The sequence below is a fragment of the Lathamus discolor genome, chromosome 7 (genome assembly GCF_037157495.1).
Source record: "Lathamus discolor isolate bLatDis1 chromosome 7, bLatDis1.hap1, whole genome shotgun sequence".
Taxonomy (NCBI): Eukaryota; Metazoa; Chordata; class Aves; order Psittaciformes; family Psittacidae; genus Lathamus; species Lathamus discolor.
Window position 1 is genome coordinate 19,034,530 of NC_088890.1, and position 12,112 is coordinate 19,046,641.

At 45.8% G+C, this 12,112-nt stretch overlaps 1 protein-coding gene across 1 annotated transcript; it reads left to right on the forward strand.

Moving 5' to 3' along the window:
* Positions 1-3,757: 3,757 nt before the first annotated feature.
* Positions 3,758-7,672, forward strand: SNTN (sentan, cilia apical structure protein). Its single transcript, XM_065687665.1, has 4 exons — positions 3,758-3,925; positions 4,545-4,579; positions 4,954-5,093; positions 6,827-7,672. The coding sequence occupies exons 1-4, from the start codon at positions 3,816-3,818 to the stop codon at positions 6,983-6,985; spliced, it is 444 nt and encodes a 147-aa protein (XP_065543737.1). The 5' UTR covers positions 3,758-3,815; the 3' UTR covers positions 6,986-7,672.
* Positions 7,673-12,112: the final 4,440 nt, after the last annotated feature.

Sequence of the window (12,112 nt, forward strand, 5' to 3'; positions counted from 1 at the left end):
CCAGCTTCATTCCTTGCATTTTTCTTGTTGTGTCCTTCTTTAATAACATCTTAGGGTTTTATAGCTGTCTTTTTAAAATCTAAAAGTCCTATAATAAAACGTTGCTCAAAGGAAAAATTATTCTGTTAGTGTATTTTCAGGCCTTCTTCTGAAAATGAATACTATACCAAGAACACCAGGCTCATCCTTGTGAAACTCGAAGAGCTGGGTCCTTGCACACAGGGGATCCCCACAGCCACTGTGCTCCCTGACAGCCCCCATACAAGGCACAAGCATATTTTGGCCAAAGTGCTGTACCACGTCTGAAAAATGCCTGGATAAGAGATGCCAAATGATGCTTCCCTGCAGACAGACCAGTTCTAGTGGCTTTTCTTAAATGACATCTTACCTGCTCTTGTCTCAGCAATAGGATTCCTATTTCAATTATTCATGACCCCAGAGGTAAAGGTCAGTCTGAACTATCTCATATGTTTGTGGAAGGGGACATGGGCTGACCCATCCGTGCCTCCCAGCCAGGTCTTCCCCTCACCTCAGCCCCTGCACAGACCCGTCGAGCGTGCCAGCATTTGGCATTACCCAGTGAAGCGCTGGTCCCAGCTTCATCATCAGGCACCAGTCACCAAACTGCACCCAGCCCGACTGAGGCAGGTAAACACTGGCGCAGATTTCACCCTTGGGCAAAACCAAATTGACTATGAAGAGATATTCTTTATAAAATGGTGATGTCCAAGACGAAAATATTCCTGGGACACACAGATCATCACTTGAGCTACCCCAGCATGAATGGAAGCAGCAGCAGCAGCATCCACCCCAAAGGCATGGTGATGGAGAAGCAAATGACTAGGAAACACTCTGATTTTATTTATCCTCCTGGACCCATTTATTTGTCCTCCTCCTCAGGGTGCTTAGCAGTACATTAACATGGGTAAACCAGTGACTGGTGAGCAGGAGCCAGCTGGGCTCTGTGACCAGAGGGGTACAGTGGCTATTTGTTCACTTAGATTTGTGGAAAGCAGACTGCTTGTTGCAGCAGCAGGGATATTAATCCCTACAGCTGGTTAAATCCTCCATTGACCTCTGCTGGGTTGTGTGCCCTCTTTGCATGCCACCATGCAGAAGAGAAGAAGGTACTTCCCCAGTGGGAGCACCACAGGTTGTGGCTGCTGTTGAGGCCAGCAGCAGTGAGCACATTAGACCTGCTGCTTCTGGTAGCTTTCCCCATGTTAAGTAATTGATTTCACAGGGATGGAGCAAAAGGAAAGTGTTATTAGGCTGTGACCGCCGGTTCTGCTTTGGGCTGAGGTGATGTGGGGGGCTTCTCAGTCTTGGCTCTTTGGAAAAAAGTATACATATCATATAAGATCTAAATGACCATATTCTGGTCACAGAGAAATCAAGCTATGCATAGACTCATCGTAGAACCACAGACTGGTTCTGGTTGGAAGGGACCTTAAAGCTCATCCACTTCCAACCCCCTGCATGGGCAGGGACACCTTCCATAACAGCAGGTTGTTCCAAGCCCCGTCCAACCTGGCCTTGAACACTGCCAGGGATGGAAGTGTTTTTCTTCCCTGTGTGCAAGTTAGCATCACTTCTGCATTTGCTGAAGGGTCTGCTGAAGGATAGAACTCCTGGTTTAGGAATTCCCTTGTGTCTCTGCCTCCTGCCCTGGGCATGCCCATACCTGCCCAGTGCTGTAGGGTCATCTCTAAGGGAGCCAGGGCTCCATCACACACAACTGTTTCGCAACAGAAGACTTCCTGAATTGCATAAAGTACTTTAAAAAGGGTGAGAAAACTCTGGGGAAATATCAAAAGAGAAGCAGAGGCTGAAGCTTTTTGTAGTGGCAATTATTGTCAGTGAACTGCCTGTAAAGGTTTTGCAGTTTTAGGTGTCAGGTTGCTTATTTGGGGCAGACAATATTGTTAATGTGTGAAACATGCTAAAAATTGACCAATAAAAGGACCTGGATATTTCAAACATAAATAGTGTGTTTAAAAATAGAGACAGAGCAGATGGCCTGGCTCCCTGCACACCTTGCTGACCAGAATACTCGAGCAACACGTACCGCCAAAATCTTGCCATCTTTGAAGCTGATCATCTGCAAAGGCAAGGGTTATCCTCATGCTACTCTTTACCTGTTAGGCACTAACACTCCTGCATACGCTGATTAGTGTATCCTAGAGGGATAATGCACCCTGGGCTTGTTTGAACTTGTTGCTACCTGAGCAAAGCAAATCATCTGGTTTAGAGCTCAGGTTCTTAGGAGTCGGTTAGATAAAAAAGGCTGCGAGCTGAAATCTGATGTACAGTGGAGAGAGCCCAAAACACAGAGGGCTGGGTTTGCAGCCAGCTCTCAGCGCTGCTTGTAGCTGACAAACATGCAGCAGAGACTGCCTCTCGTTCTCATTTTTACCTTGGACGCGAAGACCAACCACCACCATCCTGCGGATTAAGCAGGATGTAAGGCTTTTCATGCCTCCTTGTATGGTTCAACAGATGTGAAAGGGAATTATCACTTCAACATGATATCAAGACTCTCTTTTTTTTTTTTTTTCTAGCTGATGGCAGATTACTAAGCCTGAATTCTTGTTTAATTTTAGTGTGTTAATTGATGGGATAATGAGCATTGATTATATGTGTTTTGGCTGCGTCATTGCAATTACAGGCTCTGTTTTATTCATGAGCCAGTCCTAAAGAATGCACTAGAGATCTAAGACAGCTTAAACCCCTCAGAAAAAGGCTCTGAATTGTTTGAGTAATGACACTCTTAGATGGAAAATTAAAGGTTCTCTTTTCCCATGCTTTTTAAGATAATTAAAATCCAGGAACAGTAAGGTGGTGAACATCCTTATTCATTAGTCTTCAGTAATTTAGCTTCTACTAACGGAGGAAAACATTTTAATTCTCCAGGCCATCTGTTGCAGTCTCCTTTGCGTGTCCTGTTACATAAAGTCTCATCCTGGGTAGTTTTAGCATCAGCATTGTATTCTTTCACCAGGAATGATGAGCTGGGTGAGGTAGGTGAAGTCACTGTTAACAGACCACCCTGGGATTAAAAGGACTGCTTGGTCTTTTAGGTTCAAGTTATCCCCTCTAGACACCTCTGGGTTTCCGTGCATGGAGACAGGCAGTGTGACAAGATGCGTGTTTTCTAGAAGCAATATCCATGCCAATAAATAACAAAGTTCATCAGAGCTCTTCCAGTTCCTCAACGTGCAACTGCTCTGCCATATGGCTCCGTGCTGCTTTTGGAAGCAGGTAGTATCCACTCACATAGAAACCAAAGCAGAGGCTCTGTGCTGGATGCTGCTTTGCAAGAGGTTCAGAGGAAGAACAGATCTCTTTGCTCTGCATTGGGGAATAAATATTAGAGCAGGAGTGTGCTCACCTGGGATAAATGCTGGGTCAGGAAATGGGATTTCTGACTATCTATTGGAACAACTCACTTTATAGCTTTGGGCAAGTTACATTAGCCCACACTAGAAACATTTCCAATTGAAATGATAATGTGCATAGCTCAATGGATTCAGGTTCTTACATTATTCCTGATGCAGTTACATCCCTACAGATCTAAGAGGATTCAGGTTCCATTAATTTGGCTTGTTTCTGTCAAATTCTCACATCAAATCAAAGCCATGCTACTTGTCAACAGGGGCTGCTTTAGACCCATGTGTTTAACCAGCTGCATGATCACCAGGCAGTGTTTCCATTATTGATAAGGTAGGGCTGCAAGCTTCCACAGGGTAGAGCTTGAATTCACCTGCTTGCTATTACTCAGGTTGCTTAGAGATCACAAACACGCTGGCCTCGAGATGTGTGGCTGCAGAGCCAGTGTCTCCAGTACAAAGCAGTGCTTGGACAATAACCCAGTTCCTGCACCTACCAAAAAGAGCACTCGGGCTGCAGCAGACATGTCCAAGCGGTAAGTCACCATTTTGCTCTTTGCATCTCAGGTGATCTGCCATTTGACTTGAAGTTCATTGTCTGGATGTATTTGCCTCTATTACAAGCAAAATCTCTGCTGTGTATTGGCTGCTCTGTAATTATTCCTAGCCCTTTAGCTAAAGTAAGCAGGCTCTATGCTTTAATAGGAAGCCGGGAGGTGCTGATCACTGATGTAAGTCCTGCTGGAAATAAAAGCTGCATGTCTGCTCCAAACTGGGAGCACTGGTGAGCAGGGGATGATAGACCCCTCTGTTCTTCCCTAGTGACAGGCTTAAAACTGAGAAGCTCTTTCAAGTTCTAAAGAAATTGCTTAAAGGATGTTGCAATGCCCCTCTCTGAAAGTTATTTAATAAGCACCTTTAATAACAACTCCAGGCTCCTTGCTTAGGTGAGGAATTAGGAGCTGTGTGATGCTGAGTGCTGCTGGTAAAGACCATTTTCCTTTCAGTTGTGAAGAAAAGCTGGTCTCCCTTGGGAAGCCCTTAGTTTCTGGGGGATTAAATGAAACAGAAATGAGCAAGCTTACTCATGGAGAAACTATATGTGCACACAATTCACCTGGTGATGACTGTGCCTCTCTTCTCTCTCCCTACCAGCATACCCATAGCCAAGCAGCTGGCATCAATAAAAGGTAAGGGGGCCAATTCATTGCCTCTGGGTTCAGGCCTTCTCTGGCCAGTAAATCTGGTGATGTAGCAGAGCTGCAGAGGCCACGCAGACCCTCAGCTGACGCAAGAGGGGCAGGAGTAGACTTGATGGGTCTCATGTGTCACTCCGCACTGCTGCCCCAAAAGCTTCCTCTCAGGGTGTGTTTCCATGGGACACGGGGTGTGTTGCTGTCCACTCCAAATAAAATCTGGACAGGGTCCTCTGTGGGTATAAACAGTTTCAGTCTCATTAACTTTAATTAAACTGCACAGATTCCAGCCCACTCAGGATGGTTCTGACAGATTCCTTTAAATGATAATGCCGCTTTTTCTGATAGTCTGATAACTTCTCCCCTAGCTCTAGGAAAAGGCTCAGACCTTGAGAAAGCTTTTGCTACAGTGGCTTTGGTGTATAACAACTCTGCTGACCCCGAGGGCAAGCTCAGCAAAGGTGAAACCAAAAGCTTGCTGCAAACCCAGTTTGGGGGTTTCATACAGGTGAGGGGAACTGTGGGCGAGAGGGTGGTGGTGGGGTGGCACTGGCTGGGTGATTTGGGTGCAGAAATGGCACCTCGGGCTCTGTTCTGCACCTGGGCATCACTCCATGAGGCAATGTCAAGTGAGACCTCAGTGATTTGGTATGAACACTGCTAGTGAATTAGCTCTTTTTGCTGATACTGGACCTAACACAGGGCTAAAGGAGGAGAGGCACAATAAATTGATGTGCTTGTTTGTGGGGTTTTCTTAAAAGAAAATACGGATTTTGGGGAGAAAAACAAAACAAAAAACCTCAGATGATGACAACAGACTGTATTTATGAAGAGAAGAAACCATCATAGGATCACAGAAGAGTTTGGATTGGAAGGGACCTTAAAGCTCATCCAGTTCCAACCCCTGCCACAGGCAGGGACACCTTCCACTAGAGCAGGTTGTTCCAAGCCCCTGTGTCCAACCTGGCCTTGAGCACTGCCAGGGATGGGGCAGCCACAGCTTCTCTGGGCACCCTGTGCCAGCGCCTCAGCACCCCCACAGGGAAGAGCTTCTGCCTAAGATCTAATTTAAATCCACCCTATTCTAGTTTAAAGCCATTCCCCCTTGTCCTGTCATCCCATGGCATTCAATGAGGTGTTTGGTAGTTTGCCAGAGCACTGGCCTGGTACCAGGAGAGCCAGCCCAGTGCTGCAGAGCTGCAACACTGCGGTCACTGGTGGGACTGCTGGGAATAAGAGAGCAGAAAGCACCTCTCCATCAGTCACCCACCTGGGGTGTTCATGGCAGTTGAGTATGGTGGGAAACAGCTATACTGGTACTCAGGTTAGATATAAGGAAGAAGTTCTTTCCTGTGAGGGTGGTGAGGCACTGGAACAGGCTGCCCAGAGAAGCGGTGAATGTTCCATCCCTGACAGTGTTCAAGGTGGTAGGAAAAACAACGCAGGACTAGTAAAAGGAGCTCAACTCAGTAAATGAGATGTTTAGGATATTCTTGATAATACCTTTGCTTCCAAGAATAACAACATAATGTGACCGGTTGGGAAGGGGGAATTGGCGGCTGGTTAGAAAATAGGTTCCTTATGGAAAATGATGTGAAAATTTCAATAGCCAGTCATATCTGGCGTTTGTGATGTTTGAAGATTATTAAGCTAAAAAAATAAATCCTGTAGCTTTTTTTTTCTTTTATGTATAAAGAAATATGAATAACAGACATGATACATACTTGTTCATAATCCCTTCTATTTCAACAGTAATGTCTAACGGGGTAGAGAATAGAAGCTACTGAAGCTGTGTATGTAAAATCAACAGTTTCTGAGGTGTTCACAATATATATATGAGAACTATCTTCAATCTGAAGGTAGGAGGGTGGGTTGGTTTCATCAAGACACAGGACTCCATTTTTCCCAGCAGTTACTTGCTGCAGCATCATCCCTGCCAGATTTTCAGCTATGACGAGGTGTCTTTAAAGATGTATTCTGGGTTCAGGTGGAAACCTTTGAGGACCAGTTTTTCTCCTGTCTGATTACAATAATATTTCTGTTTGAGTTTCTTGGGATACCTTTAGAAAAACTAAAATGAATGTGGGCATAAAAACCTGAATGGGAATACAGGAAAATAATATAGGAAAATACACAGATTTTTATATAGGTGTCTTTTTGTATGATGCAGTAAAAAAGGAACTTCATCATATTTTTTAAATTTCTTTTTTCTTCTTTTTTCCCATTTAAAAACCTCCATAGGGCCAAGAAAACAAACCAAAATACCAGGAAATCATTTCTGCCCTGGATGAGGAGCCAGAGAACAAAATTGACTTTGAAGACTTCATGATCTTGTTAGTCAGCCTCACTCTAATGTCTGACCTGCTGCAGCAGATCAGAAACACGAAAACCACAAAATGAGCAGTGCTTTACAAGAAGAAAGGGCTTGGTGCTTCATAAGGAAAGCAGGCGTGAAGCACAAGTAGAGATAACACTGAGTGCCTGGATACTCTGTACTGATCCCTTTATATGGAATAAAGTCTTGTCTGAACCTGGCTATCTCACTCCTCTATACAAATGATCCATGGAGTGAAATGTTGGTGCTAAGGGCTTCATGCACATGCTCTGGGATGGTGTGCTGACTGGACCTGCGTGGGTCCTGAGGCCCCAACACCAGGTAGCATCAGGGTGCAGCCCCTAGCCCAGCTTAATGCTGGGGAAAGGCAGCCTGTGCTCTCCCAGACCTCTCCATCATCTCCCACCCCATTGTGGGGAGATGATGGGGAAACTACCTCAAAAACATGCAGCTCCATCTCTCTTCAGGGCACAGCATTCACGTCATGGCCAGTCAGCTTCCTAGGACTTTGTTACCCCAGCCCTGAGACAGTGATACCAGGGATGGGTTTCACAATTGGTAGCGACCACAAATCTATTGCAGCCTTCAGTAAATAATGACTTCATCCTGTATGATTTGCAACCCATCACTGACCCTCCTGAGAGAAGTATTTATGTGTGTTTATTTCCTCCTCCAGCTCACCTTTGCACTGAGTGATCACTATGGGAAGAATTTCAGGTCCAGCATTTGCAGTGGTGCTTTGGCAGCGCTGTGCTTGCACCAGCATCGAAGGGATGACTTAGTTAAACATGTCAGTCAGCTGAGCCTGTTGTTTCATCAGACTGTGAAGAGGACAAGCCAGATAAGCTAAGAGTGGTCCAGACTAATGATGGTGAGGAATAAGCATGGCCAATAATGTGTTTGTATTGGAGCTGAGTGATAATTGGCTACCCAGCCATGGGCTTGGTGAGTGCCAGAGCTTCACTATTAAATGTTCACCATCCTAATCTTTGTTTCGACTCCTATCTAAGAGATCCTGGCTCAGACCTAACATTTAGCCCAATGACACCCCTTTGGTGCACAAAAAGGGATCTCTTACCCCAGGAATAGAATGTCCTCTGTAAGCATTTAACAAGCCTCTACTAAGAGAGCTGAGTGAGCCAGCGAAACATTGCAACCATTTTACTTGTCTCTTCTTCCTTGTCTGGAAAGGAGAAGACAAGAATGATTTAGCTTTGGTGCATAATTTTTTTTTTAAGAGGAAGGGATCAAAAGCACTGGTGTTAAATGAGGGAAATTAATGCCAGCTGAGTAACAAGATTTAACTTCTTGACATAAAAGAGCTCTCAGTGTTCCCAGAAGCTAAGAGGATGCTTTGTAATGGATTTTGGTGCAAAGGAAAGGCAGCAGGAGGCCAGCAGGCAGTTGTTCTGAGAAAGATGGGTTGTGTCTTTGTGCTGTATTGGATGGAGCTGAGAAGAAATGCAAATGGATGCTGTGCAGTTTGAAACGAAGGTCAGCAGCTAAGGTGCTGCTCCATGAGGTTTGGCCTCTGCCAGGACATGGCTAAACATTCACAAACGGCCCTCCTACAAATAAAGCCTCGTATCAACCAAGTCCCTTGCTCTGATAGTGAGTGCAAGAACAGCAGTAGCAAACCTCTGGCAAGAAGTGACAGAACCCACAAGCAGCCATTTGCTTGGTCATAGACCCATCTCTCCCACAAACCTTGCACTGCGGGACTGGTGAACCTGTGCTGTGAGGATGGCTGCCCCCAAGAGGTGCACATCAAAGCTCTCAGAGATGGGATATGGGAGCACAGGGATGGATGAGGAGGGCAAACCTCCCCTGGAGACCATCCCTTCTGCGCTTGTGTCCTCTGAGGAAGCTGGCCTTGACCAAGAAGCCTGGATCAAAATGAGGACTTAATCTGGTAGCCTTATACATGCAGGTATCACAGCTTCATATTGAAGATGTGTCCCTAGTGTTGCTCAGTCCCTTTTCTTCTCTAGGCAGATGATCTCTGAAAGCTTCAGAAAATCAGCTGATGCCCCTTTTCTGGGGTAAAAAGATCGAGTGAAAATCCCTGGAAGCCTTTCCCATTACTAAAGTAGAGAAAACAAGGCAGAGCCCTGAAAATCTTGTTTGGGAGCCACTGGTGACTCTGAAAGTACAAATTTCCTGATACGCCTTTACAACAAATAGCCAAAAGGAGCAATATTGTGAGGACAACTAAGAAAGAGTTCTTTGAAACTGATAAGGCCCTAACACAGTTTCTGTTATTGCTAAAATGTTTCTCAATTTTGCATGGCTTGAATTAATGACTTTAAAGCCTTTTATCAGATCAGTTCACTCTGTCATTTCATCATATGCAAACTTTTTTTCTTGTAGCACAGTTTGCTGTGAGCTAGCATCCTAAATCCCTGGCTTCCATCAAAAGCCCTTTCAGCTAAGCACAGTGCAAATCCAAAGTAAGAAGCAATTCCTGAACAACTCAATAGCAAAGATACACAGATAGTAGGGAAGGGATCAGTGGTGCACAATAAAACCAACTGCCTTGCTCAGCACATGTAGCAGAGCTGGAACTGGATGCCAGTCTACACTGGGCTCCTTGCACAGAATTCCACGGTTTTCCAAGAGTCACTTCGATGGTTTTTAAAAGAGTTCCTGAACAAAGTGAATGGGATGTGCAAGGCTTGATCTGCATCAGTCCTTGAAAGTCCTGCCCAATGCTCAAAAGCAGAAGGACGCATTTGGAAGAGCATCCTTCTATAGTTAGGAGTAGGCAGAAGTTTGAGCTCAGCTGTGGAAGATGCACTTTTATTAGCTCGGGCTGTGGCTGCTCTGAGCACTCTCAGCTAACAGCTTTGAAGCTGATCTGGCACAGACAGTATGTCTGACTGCATCCTCAGGGAGCTGGCTAAAAGCTTGCTTAAAAGGCTACTGTTGTGCTTTGTTTCTAGCTTGCTCCTATTGGAAGCGATGGGAATTCATCATTGATTTCTCATAACAGAGCCCACACAAGTGCTAAGGAGTTGAGCAGGCAGATAAACTGATGAAATCTGCAGGCTCCTCTGCCTCAGCATGTGTGAACATTGCATCAGTATCTGGTACCTCCTAGAAGTGAAGGCAGGATGAAGAGCAGCTAGTCAAAACCTGACCTCTATGGGCTTGGGTTGCGATTTGTGCAGCTACTCTGCCCAGGTGTGAATAACCACCCTTGGGAGGCTCTGCAGACTTTTCATGTAAGCTTGAAGTTCTGTTCTGAAAAGTCTGAGTCACCTCTGCAGTTACGTGAGCTTCCAAATGACTGCCAGGGGAGAAATGGGGGTCAGGGATTGCTCCAGCCTCAGAACTTCAGCTTCCATTCCCCAGTATCAGCTCAGGAAGGCAGGTTCATTCTCATACTTACAGCACACTTACAGCTCCTACCCATGGCTTCTTACACCCTGTCTGCCCTTAACTCTGTGGCCTGCTGCACTCGGAGGTTTTGAATATCTGGCTTCAGCCTAAGGTGCTCTCCCAGATTGCAGGGGAGCTTTTACATCCAGCCACTGACTTACAGTGACCCACAGCATTGCTTTGCACGTTGAGCTTTCTGCTGGGGGCCTATGGCCACACACGCCGTGTGTGCTATCATGTGTAAATCTTTCAGGAAAGAGAAACATGCTCCCTGACTGTCTCTCTGTTACTGCACCTTCAGTAAGACCTGTCTGGTGCACTGGAGCATGAATGCTGAGGATGCCTTGCACTCTGAGACATTGTGCCTGTCTCCTCCTCCCTCAAAGTAAGTGCTGTGTTACTTTTTCATGTAAAATAAACCTTGCTGTGGTTGCACAGACTTTGCAAGTATGTGTGTGTACTTCCAAGTGCTGTGGTCTGGGAAAGCTTCTTGCTACATCCACTCTAGTGGTTATTGCAACAGGTCACTTTGCTGGTAGAGGTAAAGGTTTGCATCGTAGCCTGCCAAGGTAGCAGTAAAGCAGTGGCTGCATGGTAAGAAAACCTTCTAAAGGAGTGTTGGAGTGACTAACAAAGATACTACGCGCAGCATCCCCTCAGGAGGTCACTACAGAACAGACGAAAATCTTTGTCCCAGAATTACGTTCTCTCCAAAGCGCGACGGTTTGTGTGCCTCAAAGGAACACCGAAACACCTCATGGAAAACAGAAAATCTCGGCTGCAAGCTCCGCCAGGGAATCCAGATAAAGAAAAGGTGGTGGGTTTATGTCTTTCTGAACCGACAGCTTTTAATTCCTGCATTGACTTTTACTGCAGTTGGTGGTTTGCAAGGTTGCCATGAAGCTATGTCTTCTTGCTTTGTTCATCTGCCGTTCCCTCACCCTGCAAGTGCTATGGTTCTAGATCTGAGTCCTCCTCCAGGAAAGGTAAACAGCAAATGATATTCAGCAGACAGATATATCAAGCTGTCCCTCTAATCCCCAACTGCACAAAACAGCCATTAGGTTAGACAGATTCAGAGCCGCGGAACTTAGCCTTTATTCATTGTTATTGTAGGAGTGAGATGAAGCGATGCATAGCCATCACGAGACTCAGTCCCAGCATCCGGCACATACAGGGGAGCTGAACTGTGATCCTCCAAACTGAACACAAAGAAACTTATAGGATTGACCCAAGCCCAGCACTGGTTGTCTGTAGCAGAGGCTGGTAGTGCATAGCTGGTGTAGTGCCTCGATCATTGTTCCTCCCATTCAGAAGCCCCAGAAAGGCCAACTTGGAAAGGCTCTGCTGTGCAGGGAATCATAGGTGATGCTTGGTTCCTCTGGGACAAAATTCAGGCTGGGTTCTATAGTGAATATGTAATGGCTTGCCACTGGGTCTCAAAAAGGACCTTGAGTACCAAGGGCCTCTGGGCAGGCAGGAATCCCGTGTAAGTGATGGCCCCTCATGAGATGGCAGCACAAGGTGCAGCCCCTTCTGACACCCATAATGCAACCCCTGGAGCCAAGGGACCAGTTTCCATTTGTGATTTCCTCTGTTTTATTCCCCTTGCTATGATCCAGCTTTCTCGGTTCCTGTCTGCTGGATTTTGATGTCGAGAGAAATTCAATCCACAGCACATACTCCTGTGAAGCTGCTGCTGAAATCAGTGACAGGTCAGGAGCTCTGGAGTGGAGGGAAGATGCTCCTCAAGTGGGCATGTTTGTAACCCCACAGTAAAACCAGCAGCCCAAACAGATGCAGAGGTTCAT